This window comes from Schistocerca nitens, chromosome 4, assembly GCF_023898315.1.
Source record: "Schistocerca nitens isolate TAMUIC-IGC-003100 chromosome 4, iqSchNite1.1, whole genome shotgun sequence".
Taxonomy (NCBI): domain Eukaryota; kingdom Metazoa; phylum Arthropoda; class Insecta; order Orthoptera; family Acrididae; genus Schistocerca; species Schistocerca nitens.
Genome location: NC_064617.1, coordinates 379608941 through 379625588, shown reverse-complemented (window position 1 = coordinate 379625588; position 16648 = coordinate 379608941). Strand labels below are relative to the sequence as shown.

At 40.3% G+C, this 16648-nt stretch overlaps 1 protein-coding gene across 4 annotated transcripts in view; it reads left to right on the top strand.

Annotated features, from left to right (window-relative positions):
- Nucleotides 1-16648, top strand: part of LOC126253116 (F-box/LRR-repeat protein 2) — a 719590-nt gene that overhangs the window by 574230 nt on the left and 128712 nt on the right. For all 4 annotated transcript variants that reach the window (XM_049954234.1, XM_049954235.1, XM_049954237.1 and 1 more), the window contains one exon: nucleotides 228-427. In XM_049954234.1, coding sequence (XP_049810191.1) covers nucleotides 228-427 — 200 coding nt within the window. The remainder of the gene's footprint in view (nucleotides 1-227; nucleotides 428-16648) is intronic.

Sequence of the window (16648 nt, the reverse complement as noted above, 5' to 3'; positions counted from 1 at the left end):
TTCTAGACTATGTTTCATTACAATCGTTTCACTTTTTACTTGTCCTACATTGATGAAAATCAATGCTTTGCTATGTACACAACTTAACTTTCTCTCAAAATATATGTGGCTACAAGCAGCCTGGTCTTATTGTGGAGGCGCTCGGGCAATTAATGTCAACGTAGGTATAAAACTGATAATATGTTGGGAATGCAGCCTTATAGTGGGCATATGTGTGTGTGTTCCAGACTATCGAGAAGCTGCCGGACAAGGTGCTGCTGCACATTTTCTCGTACCTGTCGCACCGCGAGATATGCCGCATGGCGCGCGTCTGCCGCAAGTGGCGCATCATCGCCTACGACACGCGGCTCTGGAAGAGCGTCTCGCTGCGGCCAGAGATCTCCGGCCTGCACGTCAGCTCGCTGGAGTCCCTGCTGGCCCTCATCAGGTCAGTCCTCCACTGTTGCCGCAGGCCCACGGCCCACTGCTGAGGACGGCGCGCCACAAGAACGCGGCAGCAGGTCAACTGTGCACTGTCACGTAGTCTAGGGCTTCACTCTAAAAACATTATCGTCAAATCAGGTGCATCAACATTGTTTAACTGAACAGTGTACGGTACATGCAAGCGATATAAATACTTTAAATCATCAACTTATTAACGAACTGCTACAGTGATATTCTGGGATGGTAATAGTTAGATTCTGAACTTTCGGTGCCAAGAATCAGTGGCAGCTGAATAAACTATTCGTTAATTATGGAACTGTATATGTACTGAAGTGACAACAGTCATGGGATGCCTCCTAATATTGTGTCGGACTTCCATTTGCTTGGCGTAGTGGCATGGAATCGAGTTCTTAGAACACGCTTGGAAAGGGTTGCCGGTGCAAGATTTTGTGCACGAACTGATATCTCGATTATGTCCCATACATGTTCGATGGGATTCGTGTGGGGCTATCTGGGGGCGTATGTGGCCGTCCATTACTTGGAAAGGGTTGCCGGTGCAGGATTTTGTGCACGAACTGATATCTCGATTATATCCCATACATGTTCGATGGGATTAATGTGGGGCTATCTGGGTAGCCAAATCATTCGCTCTAACTGTCCAGAGCATTCTTCAAATCAGTCGCCAACAACTGTGGCACAGTGACATGGCGCATTGTCATCCATAAAAATTCCATCTTTGTTTGGGAACATGAAGTCCATGAATGGCTGCAAATGGTCTCCAAGTAGCCGAACATAACCATTTCGAGCCAGTGATCGGTTCCCTTGGACCAGAGCACCCAGTCCATGCCATATAAAGACAGACCATCACCCTTACGGAGTCACCATCAACTTTCACAGTGCCTTGTTAACAACTGGGATCTATGGCCACACTCGAACCCTACTATCAGCTCTTACCACGTGAAATCGGGACTCATCTGACTAGGCCACGTTTTTTAGTCGTCGCTTTTCAACGGATATGGTCACGACCCCAAGAGAGGCAATGGAGGAGATGTCGTGCTGTTAATAAAAGCATTCGCGTCAGTCGTCTGCTGCCATAGACCTTAACGCCAAATTTCGCCGCATTTTCCCAACGTATATACCCATATTGATTTCTGCTATTATTCAAGCAGTGTTGCTTGTCTGTTGGCACTGACAACGCTGCACAAACGCAGCTGCTCTCGGTCGTTAAGTGAAGGCCGCCGGCCACTACGTTGTCCATGGTGAGAGGGAATGCCTGAAATGTGGTATTCTCCACACAAACTTGTCTCTGTGGATGTCGGAATATTGGATTCCCTTAACGATTTCCGAAATGGAATGTCTCACGTGTCTAGCTCCAACTACCATTCCACGTTCAAAGTCCTAATTCCCGTCGAGCGGCCATAATACCGTCGGATACCTTTTCACACGAATTATTACAAATATCCTATCTATAGGAGACAGCAACGATTTGGAAGTGCAGTTGAAAGGAGTGGATAGTGTCTTCCAAAGAGGTTATAAAAGGAGGATCAACAAAAGCAAAACAAGCATAAGGGAATCTAATGAAATAAAATCGGGCGGTGGTGAGGATATTAGATTATGAAACGAGAGACTGAGAGCAGATGAGTTTTGCTATTTCGGTAGCAAAATAACTGATGGTGGCCAAAGTAGAGAGGTTATAAAATGCAGACTGACCATAGCAACGAAAGAATGTCTAAAAAGAGCAATTTGCTAACTTCGGATATAAATTTAGGCGTTACAGAGTCTTTTTTGAAGGTATTTGTCTAGAGTGTAGGTTTGTACGGAATCGGAACGTGGACGGTAAACCGTTCAGACAGGAAGGGAATAGAAGCTTTTGAAATGTGGTGGTACAGAACAAAGCTCAAGATTAGATGGGTGAAGGCGTAACTAATGACGAGGTACTGAATAGAATTGGAGAGAGAAGAAATTCTTGGCACAACTTGACTAAAAGAAGGAATCGGGACATAGGACAGGGCACATTCTGAAGTATCAAGTTATTGTCAATTTGATGTTGGAGGGAAGTATGGGGGGAAAAACATTGTAGAGGGAAATCAAGGGGTGAATACAGTAAGCACGTTCAAATAGGGCGCAGATATTATTCGGAGATGAAGAGGCTTGCACAGGATAGTCCAATGTGGAGAGATGCGTCAAATCTGGCTTCGCACTGAATATGAACAGCAAAAGCAACAATAGCTAATAGATCGTTTGGTCTGATCTGGTTAATAGATCGTGACGGTGGGAAGTGCAAGCGGCTACAGCGAGATCCCATGTCTTTCCTACTTACAGCGAGTATTTGATGCCTGCATGCACTTTTCACAATAATTTTATCTCTGGTACTGATACACAAGAAGAAGAAGAAGAAAAGAAACAAAACCAACGCCAAAGGACATAAATTGTATGAAATGTGCAAGCAGGCAACACATCCCCTGGTAAACGAGGAACGTACGATATAATGCCTACACTGATAAGTTTAATCTGTATAAGGTACGATGTGTACGGTGACAAAACTATGCATTTAAAATACGCATTTTTAGTTGTTGCTTACACAGTTATTAATAATATTCATATCAGTCAGTGTGCACTATGCTCCACTCTTTTATTCATATAACAACTGACTGCAAACGCCACCCGACACAGCGAGTTTGACTACGAAGTCTACTAGCAGGACATCTTCATTTTCGGACGGCTACTACCACTAACTATAGACAGCTACAGGGCGTAAGGGAGCGATGATTCAGCGCACCCCGCCAGAGCACTAGCTGTACCTGACTGACATGGAATGACGACAGCTCGATCAACTAGTAAACAATCCCCTTTCATCTCTCCTTCATCACAAACAAGCACAAGTCGCCCAAGTGGTGTCAAATAGAAAGAGTTCCATCAGGTGGCCGAACGACGCCAATAAGGCCTTACCATGAACTCATTTTTCAGCAGTCTTTTTCCTCTACCGTTAATCGGAACATCGAAGAAAAAATGCCGGAATTAAAAGAAAGATTCAGAAGCGCGATTAAAATTCAAGGTAAACAGGTATCAATGATAAGATTTGTTGACATTGCAGCGTGCAGTGAAGGGGGGGAACTATTACAGTACTTCTGGAACGGAGCGACCAGTCTAATTAGTACACACTGTGAACAAAGAGCAAACGAAAGCAACACGAAAGTAACGAGGAGTCGCAGAAATAAGATCAGCGATAAACTTACATCAACATTGCGGGCCATAAAGTAGACGACGTGAAGTAGGTCTCCAGTGTTTCAAGCAAAATAACACATGACGGAAGAACCAAGTAGGCCAGCAAAGGCAAAGATGGCATTCCTCGCTAAAATACAGCTACTAGTATCAAACATACACTTTAATTTTAGGAAGAAATTTCGGAGAGTGTGCATACGGAATACAGCTCTGTAAGGAAGTGCTCATGGACTCCAGAAACCCGACAAAGAAAAGAATCGAAGTGTTGGGATTTAGTATGATACAAGATGACTTATAGAAAATTTCTAGTTAGTGTGAGGAATGGCAGTTAGCTCTAAGTAATCGTATACATAAATGTAATATGACATAGGTGTGTAGGAAAAACAAGCTCGTAATGTGGTAAAAAAATGGTTCAAATGGCTCTGAGCACTATCGGACTTTAACATCTGAGGTCATCAGTCCCCTAGAACTTAGAACTACTTAAACCTAACTAACCTAAGGACATCACACACATCCATGCCCGAGGCAGGATTCGAACCTGCGACCGCAGCAGTCGCGCGGTTCCGGACTGAAGCGCCAAGAACCGCTGGGCCGCCGTGGCCGGCTCGTAATGTTGCAATATAGCATTATTATTATCAAACAGTCACGTCAAATAAATATCTGGGAGTAAAGCTGCAAAGCGGTATGAAATGGAACGAGCATGTAATGATCGTCGACTTCAATTTATTGGGAGAATTTTAGAAAAATGTTGTTCATCTGTGAAGCAGACGGAGCATAGAGTACTAGTGCGATTCATTATTGAGTTCTGGTCGAGTGTTTGGGATCTCTGCCAGCTCGAATTAAAGGAAGGCATCAAGGGATTCAAAGGCGGGCTGATGGATCCGTTACCGGTAGGTTCGATCAACACGCAAATATTACGGAGATGCTTCGGAAACTCAAATGGGAATCCCTGGAGGGTAGGAGACGTTATTATCAAAGAAAACTGTTGAGAGAATATACAGAACCTGCATTTCAAGCTGATTACCGAACAATTCTTCTACAGCCAACGTAAGTACCTCGAAGGGCTCGTACAGAGGCGTTCTGTTTGGGAGTGAAACGGGATAGGTACTGTGCATTGTACAATGGCTTGCGGAGTATGTTTTTAGATATAGTGTAACAGAAGGATGTTGAAAATTAAATGGGCTGATAACATAAGAGACCAGGATGTTCTCCACAGATTAGGGGAAGAAACGAATATATGGAAAGCACTAACTAGGCCCACGACGATGACAGGACATCAAAGAATAACTTTCGATGTATTGACGGGACACTGCAGGGAAAAATTGTAGAGAAAACACAGAATCGAATACGTACAACAGATAACAGTGGTAAGTGATACTCAGCGAAGAAGAGATTGGCCCAGGCGAGGAAGACATGGCCAGCGCACCAAACCTGTCAGAAGACTAACATCCTGCACCCCCAGAAAAAAGGCAGTCGCACGTAATATGTATAAAGAGCCTCCATTGCTCCATTACGCAGCTGGTGATCAGTCAGTGGAGAAGAGTAAAAACCACAAAACATCTGAAAACATTCGCTTCATGCGAGCTGATGTCGAGCGATCACATGGTGCTAGTTGTAGAAAATGCAGTTGTTACGTTGGGAGTCGTTAGAAGAATACTAATGAGGTAGTTAGCTTTCAAAACAGAAGTTTGATTCTTGAGTACTGCTCAGGGCAAGGCTCTTTGTCAGGTAGGATTAATGCTAGGGATATAGATGATGCTAGCAAGAGCTGCGCATTAAATCACAGCGTAGTTTTGCTAGCGCGAAATTGTCAAGGACATGTTAAAGAAACTCCAGCAGCAGAAACCTCAATAGAGGCGTTGTGCATCACGAAGAGATTTGCTATAAATATCATATGTTCCACAAAGACAAAGACAACACGTTTCGATCCTCCCAAGCACATCGTGCGAAATGACCACGAAGGGTAAGTCGGCTTAATTTGTGCGCTTACGAAGGCTTACCGACAGCCTTTCTACCGCGCACCATTTGCAAATGTAATAGGGCAAGGTGGAACACGATAATGATACCAGAAGTATCTTCTGCCACACTTCTTAAGGTAATTTGCGGAGTACAGGCGTCGAAGTAGATCTAGATTTAATAGATGACAGATGACGAATGTAGGCCACAAGCTGGAGCAAGAGGAATGAATTTAGAATAAGCGGTAGGTATGTACTGCCTATATGTAATCTACATCTATAAGCTACTCAGTTTTCTGTAGTCATCCACGTTATACCACTCCATATGCATAATCCTGGATGCTACATGGTCCCAGAGTTACGTCAGATAGTGCTGTGGGAACACCAGCAGTTATTACTTTGCGAACGTCCAGAAAAACATGCTTTACGATTGTTTCCAGTGACTCTTCCCCACTTACTTTTTTTCCATCAGCCTTCTGTCTGGTTTCAAGCGGCTCACCATAAATTTACTCTCCAGCTCTCAGTCACAAATATAATTTAGGTGGAAGGGTTCTTCTGGAAAGCCTTGATTCTGCGACTTTGTTACAAACGCTTCGGGCACAAACTATTGGACTGCATGTATTGTCAATCTCTGTACATTTTTGGCGAGCCGATTTCATTCATATACATCTACTAGCGAGCAATCATCGAAGAACCTCGAAATTTTGTCAGACGTAAGACAGAAAAACTGTTCACAAATCGACACAGATTTAGAAAGCAATGCGAAGATCCGAGCATACGGCATAGGTTCTCGGATATGTGAGTGGCTCGAAGACTTAAGTAATACAATAGAACCCAATACGCTGTCCTAGACGGCGCGTGTTCAGGGTCAAGGTGTGCAGTCTCCTTTTAGCATGATTCGGCCTACCACGGATGTTACGGAATACATGCGGACCACCATTTACTTTAAAATTGTTCATAGCGCCTAGTGCATCATCGTTAAGATTCAAAGGCAGCCTATTCAGATTCTGAAGATGGACCGACTCATTAACTCTGTTCATGCGGGTTCCTCCAGCACCTCCATTTTGCAAATATAAACCATTATTTCTTAACCTAGCCTCTTCCAGAAGAAGATCTATAGAATAAAGAGCAGACAAAACGTTTCTAAATTCACTTCAGACACTCGGAGCAGTTTTTCCTGTATGTCAAGTGGCAATTTTGCGTTAACGATTATAACAATATCCATATGTGCCATCGGAGCATCCTATTATTTTGCCTTGTTGAGATATTTCTCGAAGTGTCTTCGTAACGTCCCACTATGGAATGAAGAGGACACCGAGTTCTAAACTCCTTTGTGTAGCCGCTCCTGAATCCATTTAGACCAGTACTTGATTAAAAAAGTTTTTTTAACTCCTCGTAACTTGCAGAAGATTCCATGGCATCAACTTCTCATAATGAGTCTTCGCCCTGGATGTATCCGGCAATATATTTCGAAATCCTCTTACTCGTATAAAGACAGCGGGGTTCATACTTCGTCTTTCTGGGATAAAGGACTGATATTACCTAGATCTTAATAACTTCTTCTTCACTAACATTGAGGTATAAAGATTTTGTGGAGATAATGAAGTATGCTCATGATAATTCATAGTCAGTGACATCGGCCAGCTATTTTTGCTGTCGCAATCTGATCCATTGCTCGAGGTCTGTTGTCTGCTTACTGGCACAGTAGCAGAAATTTCATCTGCACCTGCCCTCTTATTTTTTACGTCCTCCTTGGGCACATTTTCGACTCTCTTTTCCTGATTCTCCTTCCACTTAAAAAAATTCGGACCTATTTTCTGTTTCATCTGTGCTATATCTTGTTTACATCATTATCAGAGGATGAGATAATTCTAGGAAGTTTCTGAACAACAGATTTTATGCTTTGCGGAATATGAGGAGAAACCTGTTTGGTTTTGGCCTCAACCCATTCATGAACTTGATCGTGGCAATTCTCGTATGCTGTTCGAGCTTTCCCTTCATTAATCCTTCATGGCCAAAGTTTATTTGAGCTATGTTATATGCTAATTCTCCTACAGTTTGATCAATCTCTCCCTGATGCGTTTCTTTATTTGGTACATTCTCTGGAAGTTTGAAAATTTTGAGGAAAGTACCTGTTGGGACTTCTGAATCTCTTTTACCTCATATTTTATCTTATTTGAGTCTCGTTTGGTTGCTAAGTCTTCGATTTGTCCTAGTATTTCAGTTTGCTGGGTAGCTATGGCATCTATTTTACTGATTTGTGCAGACTTACTGGCTTGCTGAATGGCTGTGCAATAAATTTTACCAATTTTATTAGTTATATTTGTCAGTATACCATCAATTGGGACCTACTGTTATGATCTAATTCATCATTGCTTGTGCTTGGAATTTTCTGAATATCATCCATCAGTGGCATCAGTACTTTCTACATGACTATCAGTCATCCTGGAATTGGATCTCATTTTATTTTGAGATTTAGGACTGCCCTCCATATTATCTAACTATTGCACGTTTGACATTTCCTTGGTATTCATTTTGAACTGCGAGCGAGGTAGCACCATGAAGTTTCCCCTCTGCACTAATCAACTATCTCACGAAGCTCAGAAGGAAATTCCCATAGTATAATACAAAAATGGACACTCAGTATGTTGTAGCACTGAGGAAGAGTGTAGTTCTATCTACAAATCAGGAAGGGATTACTGAAAATAGGATAGATCTACTTACATTAACATAAATTATTCAGTCGGACCTGTGCCAGTGAAATTAGCCACGACATAGAATTAATTTTGATAAAGCATTCACAAACTGACACAGTTTAGTTTATGGCTGCGAGAAGTAGGCTGCGACACGTCCGCACGTCTTCGGGCTGTTTCAGCAGTCATTGTCACCAACAGTTTCAACAGTATGAAACAAAAAACATTTACAGATTAACTTTATACTCCAAGTATCTTTTACAATGTTCAACAATCAACAGAATAACAGTAGTTTATTAAAAAGTGTCTTAATTTTTTATACACATTCACTCATCACATTCGTCTTGTTCTGTGTCGCTACCTACATTATCTCTCTCTCTTTACCGAAATTCGTGTAGATGTATGTGTCTCTTTGTTGGTTTGTTGTTTGGCAATTGAACTGTATGTATCTATAATAAAGTACATGTGATACATAAGGCCAAGCGGTTTGGGTAGCAATTGTTGTAATCTAGTGAATTCGGACTACACAGCACACACACAGACAACACCGTTTAATGCTGAGAAAATTTAAGTTCGAAATAGCTGCATATTTCAACTCTTGAACCAATAGTTCACTACCTGGTATTGGCAATTAATAGAGCTGATCTTTTGTGTATGAACTTGACTTTTAAGCGATAGCAGTCATTGCCATGAATCACGAATAATTACACTAAATGTCCAAAGACAAAATTGGGAACTGATATGAAGATGCAATTATCGATCTTTGATTCTGAGTGATATAATTACTTAATTGCATAATCCTTCGATATAGCTTTAACTCACGATCACTCACTCCACACATGCAGTTTTAGTCTACTTGATGAAGTTCAGTTTCCTTTTACGTTGATCTCAGGAAACTGCTATGCCCCCTGAAATTCTTCATTACGGCACACACAGAAATTATTTTCCCGCCGAGCAGATACAGCACTGGCTCACCTGGGTGCAACGGCGAATTATCATTTATTAATTCAGATTTCATGGAGCGGAGTGAATGTGATTTGCAAGTTAAATTATCCAACGATCACTAGAGGAATATAACAACTGTGGTAGAAATTGAAGATTCTTCCACGGAATCGAATTATGTGCAACCCCAGTCTGTGGCGTAGCAGTAACTCAAGGAAAGCGGTTCTTGGAAAGTCAATAATCAACTTTGAGTACGCACCATAATTTCATACATGTGTTGAGTAATCTTCTCGAAGCACTCTCCACACATTTGACACTATACTTTTATTTCCATTTAACATCTAACATGAAATTCCTCCTATGCGCTTAAGATAGCGCACGATAATTAACAAGAAATCCTCTAGTGCAGAACACGTCTACCGCCATGAACGATTAAAGCCAGACTCCTCATTCTAAGTCTTAAATACACTTAGCAGTTACATAAAAACTAAGAATACTGAAGAAGTCAGCGACAGTATTGCACCAAACGGCGTCTGCGTAAGTATGTCATCTCTGGTGCTTGAGGCTACGCCGTTCAACTGTTAGGTGGGCGCTGGACAAGAGCACGAAATACACTACTTTGCGCCGACAGATCGCTCCTCAGTAGAGCGTTAATTGCACTTGTTATAAGTTTACACACAAAATAAAACGAGATTTCACAAAGAGCATTGTGAGGAATGTCTCGGGGAAATGTGACAGAACCATTCTTGTTATCTACACACATAGCCTATCTGGCAGAAAGGGTGAGTAGCAGTCTCCGACTACTTTCTGATGCTGTAGTTTACGGCCAAGTGTCGTTATTGAGTGATTGTAGGAATATACGCAATGAATTGAACTGGATTTCTATTTCGCGTGATGAATATCAGCTAACTCTGAAAGTAGAAAAATATAAGTTAATGAAGATGAATAAGGAAAACAGTGCTGTAATGTTCGATTACACTACTAGTTGAGCGCTGCTTGACACAGCTGCGTCAATTAAATTTTTAGGTGTAACGTTGCAAAGCGATATGAAATGGAACGAAGATGTAAGGTTGGTAATAGGGGAAGCGAATGGTAGTCTTCGGTTTATAGGGAGAATTCTAGGAAAGTGTAGCTCACTATAAAGGAGACCGCGTAAAGAACACTAGTGTGACCTATTCTTGAGTACTGCTCGAATGCTTGGGATCCAACCAGGTCGCATTAAAAGAAAACGCCGAAGCAATTCAGAGGCGTACTGCTAGATTTGTTAGCAGTAGATTCGATCACCACGCGACTATTACGGAAATGTTCCGTGAACTCAAATGGGAATCCCTGGATGGAAGACGACGCTCTTTTCGCGAAACACTGTTGAGAAAATTTAGAGAACTGACATTTTGCAGCTGACTGCAGAGTGACTCTACTGCCGCCGATGTACATATCCCGTAAGGACTGCGAAAAAGAGGTAAGAGGTACTAGGGATCGGTACAGACAGTCAGATGCTAATAAAACAGTTGCTCTTTGTAATACATTTCTCGAAGCTCACAACACTATATATAAAAGCAATACAGTCATGCTGCCGTTGCACGTAAAATTCAGATGTTTTCTTAAAGAATGCTGTCTTAACGTTGTGCTATGCTAAATACTATGGTAAATAAGATACATAATTCTTTGCGAGTGTTGAATGCAAGTTATTTAGCATATTTTTTTAATGTTTTTTTTGGTTAGTTGGCTTAAAAATATGGTACTGCTGGCATGATACAACGCCAGATTATGTCTGTTTTTTTTTACCTTTTCTTTATAATAATGTTATTAATTAATGTTTTCTGGTGAAGCTCAAAGCTCATCGAAAAATAAAGCCAAATGAAATTAATTTTATTCTACATTATATAAACAACAAAATAAAAAGGAAATCTGAGGAAAATTATATCTGACTGCGATACACCATGTCAATGGAGATGGCTTTGTCACAAATACTACAAGGAATTTAAAGAAAGCATATTACACCGTCTGATTAAAAAAAATCTACCGCTATATGTCGACAAAAGCACAATAAATAACATATATGTTGATGTAGTTAAAATATACAAGGGATTAAAGACAAGAATTAAGGTAGAAAACAAGTGTCTAAAGTAGTACAACAAAACACTGGCTTTACGCAAGGGTGCAGTATAGCATCTACTCTGTTTAAATTTTATTTGAGCAAATTCTTAAACAATGGCGTAAAAGAGTGAAGAAGAAGGCCTAGACATAGATGGGTATTACCTATCGATTTTACTATTCACTGAAGATTAAATTATATTGACTGCAGATAACTATGGTATGGTTACGTGGCGAAGAAAGTTGTAGAAACATACAATAAATCCGGACTAATAATAAATGTTTCTAAAATAAAATAGGAAGTTAACAACAGTACATCATCATAGCTGGAGATACTACAGAGGCATGTAAAAGTGTAAATACCTGGGAGTGATATTCAGGTTTCTAGTAAACAAATAATAAGGCAGAGGAAAACAGAAGTCAAGCAAGCAATGAATAAGCTGAATTTCATCCTTTGGTCAGATAAAATTTAGAAAACACAAAAAGGCAATATGAATCAATAATACAACGCGTTTGTTTATATGGTGCAGAATCCCGGAAACTGGCAGATCACGATAGAAGGGAGCTGAAGCTGTGCAAGAAGATTTCCTGGGAAGAAGTTATAGGGTTTCAAGACGAAAGAAGATTCCAAATAAGGAAACTAGGAAGCGAATAGAAAGCCCCATGATTATCACCGAAGAAATGGGAAAACGACATCTGAAATGGTAACGGCATGCGAAGAGGTTAGGGGACGAACGACTGACGAAAGAAGTAAGTCATACTAAACTCCAGGTAACAATGAGTTTAACGGAAGGGAAACCAAAATGACATGTTTCGGTAAATAATGGAACAATTCTTTTGAAGACAATAAAGAACTGTTTTTAATTTATATTTGCCAACATTATACGAGCCAAGATGTTTTACTGAGCATTACTGTCCGTTTGTCTTGGATTCTATACATCCACACCCTTAGGTCTAGCTGCGTCGAAATTCCTAACAAAAATGAAATAAACACCACGAGGACGACTTGCGACTACAACCAACTACATTTCATCTTCTCCAAATAGAAGTAAACCCCACTTCTGGCGCTTTCTCTGACTAACTTACGTACCCACTACTTACGCAACAATGTACAACACTCCTTCCTTCAGCAAATATTAGTTATTTTCTTGGTTTGAGAAAAGATTTTTCAGTTCGCTCAAAACAGAATTATGGAAAAAAGTGTAAGTAATACACTTACTACCTTTGAACATTACCAGATCAACTATAAGCGAGAACGGAGACTAATTGAGGTGTTCAGACCGTTACAGTATTATCAATAAGAAGCAACACGACACCGGAGTGAGTTTTGGTATTCACCGGCAACGGGCGTGGATCTCCTGTATATTTGCCCATCCATAAATCGACCGTTGTTGGCGGTGCGCTCTCCAGCAGTGCCCGTGTTACACGCAAAGGCCGGCCTTTGTGGCCGAGCCGTTCTAGGTGCTTCAGTCTGGAACCGCACTGCTGCTACGGTCACAGGTTCGAATCCTGCCTCGGGCATGGATGTGTGTGATGTTCTTAGGTTAGTTAGGTTTAAGTAGTTCTAAGTCTAGGGGACTGATGACCTCAGATGTTAAGTCCCATAGTGCTCAGAGCCATTTGAACACGCAATGAATGTGCGAACACATTAAAAGTGGTGCTATGAATCTTCTGCCAGGCACTTAATTGTAATTTGGAGAGTACTCATGTAGATATAGAAGTAGATTCCTTAAACTGGTGGAAAGAGGGGTGTCTTTTAATACGTTTTGGATAGATACCAAGCGTGACTGGACATTTGTTGATGTTATGGTAGGTCACTTAGACTTGTGAAACTTTAATTTTTGTAAATGGGAGACAATTGTAGGTTGAAGGTAATATTTACAATCATATTCGATTCAGTCGTGAGCGACGTCTGTGAGCTGTTACGAAATAAATGCTGCTCTATGAAGATCTGTTTTGATTTTTCAAGATTTACGTTTCATATAATTACAAAAACCTTACAGGAGGAAGAAAAGGAAGATGAGATGGGTGAGAAGAATTTGGCAGACCTCCAACAGATCTAAGCGGAAATAAGGCCCCTGCAGTAAAACGACAAAGCCTAGTGGAATCCAATGAGCCCTCGATTCATTAAAGAACGGAGCTCCGATATGTAAAACAGCTTCATAAGTCTGATTACTTTACAAATGAGTTTTTGTGTTCAGTATTTGATGTTAAGCGTGCAAGGGAGAAAAAGTTAACAAAAAGTTTGAAACAAAGTTTAAAGTTTGTTGTAAGTCGCTAAGCGTTATCATTATCAAACACTGAATGAGTATAAAACTTCCTGGCAGATTAAAACTGTGTGCCGGACCGAGACTCGAACTCGGGACCTTTGCCTTTCACGGGCAAATGCTCTACCACTGAATGAGTATAGTACGGATAATTTGCGCGCCGCCAGTTACGCCGACTCAAGACATACATAGTTTCACTTGTCTTACTGTGTTAAGTCTTCCATATAACATTATGTGTCTTAGTGAGTATATTAAGATTTTTAAATTTTTAAATTCAGGCTATAATTATATGAAATACTGAAAACCTCCTGGAAGCAATCTGGAAGCTGTCCGATAGGCAACCTGCAATTGGAACTATGCGCCATAAACTATGAACCGCGTTAGCCGTTTATATTATAACATAGGTCGTCCTGAATATGATTGAGGAAAGAAGAAAATATAAAATTACAGAAAATGAAGCAGGTAACTGCAAATAAGGAGATCTAAAAAAATCTGATTGACAGGAAACGTGAAAGGACACACTCTAAGCTGTAAGAACATGTACGACTAGGGAAAATAGTTTTCGCCTATACTAAAACCAAAAACAGCTTTGGAGAAAAGAGAAGCAGAGATAGCGATATCAAGAGCTCATAAATTATCTTTTGGATAGGTTTCAGTTTGAGAAAACATAATTTATTCTTCTTTTCTACTCAGACATTTTCGCTGAAGTTACAGCATCAACAATGGCTCCTCCATTTTCTTTTTAATAAGAGGAAAATTTTTCTTTACCATTTGTACATATGAAATTTCAGTTTTTGAGAAAATTTTCACGAATTTGAAAATGGAGAAAAACTCTTTATATACACCTTGTTAATATATGCTGTGGTGTTTTTGGCTTTTGTATTTTGCGTCAGAGCTGTTTTTCTTTCTTAGTCTGTCATCTTCACTCACAGAAAAGCTTATGTAGAAAAATTACTTACATCGATAATTTACGATCGGGCACGTTAGACTGTTGTGGTTAACATTATTTTATTTTATCTGAAAGTGTGTGGGGGTGGGGAGGGGGGAGGGGGGAGGGGGAGGGGTGTAAGTACATGAGATTGTGTGACAGTGACTGTGTGGAGATTTCTTATCTAATTTGTGAGTATGTGTTTATGGGTTTGCGTCGTCTGACAGTACTTTGAGGACAGATAATAGAGTTCCATTGCAGAGAGCTGTGTTTTCGTTTATTACTTCTTTTTCTTCTGCTATGGCTTTTAGTATCTGGTAGCATTCCTCAGTTATTAATTACTGTAGGGGACTGTTGCAGAATTTGAGAATTTTTAGGTAGGTCGTGACGTCTGTTGGTCTGTGGTCCTTATCTATAACGTGTTCTGCGAATGTAAAATGTTACTTCTTAATGCTCTGCCGTGTTACTCTTCAGCCTCAAAGTACTATCACACACACACACACACACACACACACACACACACACCACACACATACATACACACACAAAGTCAGATCCACCTCTCAAGCCTAAGACCGACCAAAACGAGATTGAAAACCCCTGTTCAGAACACATTCAACTGTTCGCCATCTTGTTTTCCTATCTTGTACACAGTGACATAGTGAAAGTTTAAAAGTTTCACACTGAAGATAATGGGGAAACTCTAAAAAGTAAATCACACACACACACACAAAATTTTTCACACAGAACAAAGTAATGTTGACCACAACAGTCTAACATTCCCAGTCGCAAAGTTTCGATGTGAATGATTTTACTATAAGATGTGATCTACAGCTGCAGATGAAAGAATGTGAACATAAACAAACTATAACGCAAAATACCGAAAGCCACAAAAACAACAGCATATGTTAGCAAGGTACCTACAGTAAAAATTTTTCTCTATTTTCAATTTTGCGACCACTTTCATTCAAAACTGAAATATCACAGGTACAGAGAGCAAAGAACGATTTTTCTGTTATTTAAAAGAAAGAAAATAATAATAGCCATTAATGATGCCGTAACTTCAGCGAAGCATTCACAGATGGAATAAAAGGCAAAACTGTATTTTCTCACGCAGAAACTATACAAAATCAGATTTATTTACAAGCAAAGACGGTCAGAAGCGCAAGCTTCAATCTGAAGACGAATATTTCAAGAGCTCAAATGGCAACCAGTACCAAGTAGAGAAGGGAAAAACGGAAGTGGTATACAAGGGAAATGACGACAATATTATAGAAAGGTGAGAGGAATTACGAGGGCGTACTGAGAAGTAATACCTCCGAATTTTTTATGTGGTTGAAGCTTTTTATTCTTCATGTTCACACACTTATTTCTCAGCACAGTCATCCTGACTATGAGCAGATTTATGCCAATGAAAGAGTAATTTATAGACACGTTCACTATAGAATGTTGACTTTGTTGACAGAGCCACCAATGGTGGCCAGTGATCATGTGCTAATGTGCTACAGCACACTGTAAATGTCGCACTTAAATTGCGCCATTTCTTTTCGAATTCAAGCCGGAAATCGCATTAAAAGTAAGCCATTTTTCTTGAAATGGATGCTGGTATGCAAATGAAACTGACAGAAATATGTTTTGTAGGGCCGTCTTCGTGATAACTAGAAACCACAGTCTAGAATGCTGAAATGATCGTCAGCCGCGCTATGACCAGCGCAGAGGAAGGACCCAGCTAGATTGCAAATGTTATGATGAAATTTCATCCCTTCCTGCACTATGAGTGCTACGTTACCCACAACAACAGGTAATTTGTTTCTTTAAAGTGCGTATGAAGTATTGTGCAAGCGTAGGAAATGAGAGATCTTTGAGAAGCAGTTCATTAACGGTGCCGTGGCCCAGCGGTCAAGTCGATTGACAAGTGGTTTGTCGGCTTGGATGCGATTCCTGCTGCTATCGTCATATTTTCCCCATTTTATTTTCTTAATCGAAATGTTAAATATAAATTATAAAATTTAAAAATATTTAAACAGTTCAGCTTATATACGTAAAATTAATGTATTCAGTTAAGTTACGATTTCTACATTTGTAAGTACAGGGCTGTAGATGGTGGTAAAAAAAGGGAGTATA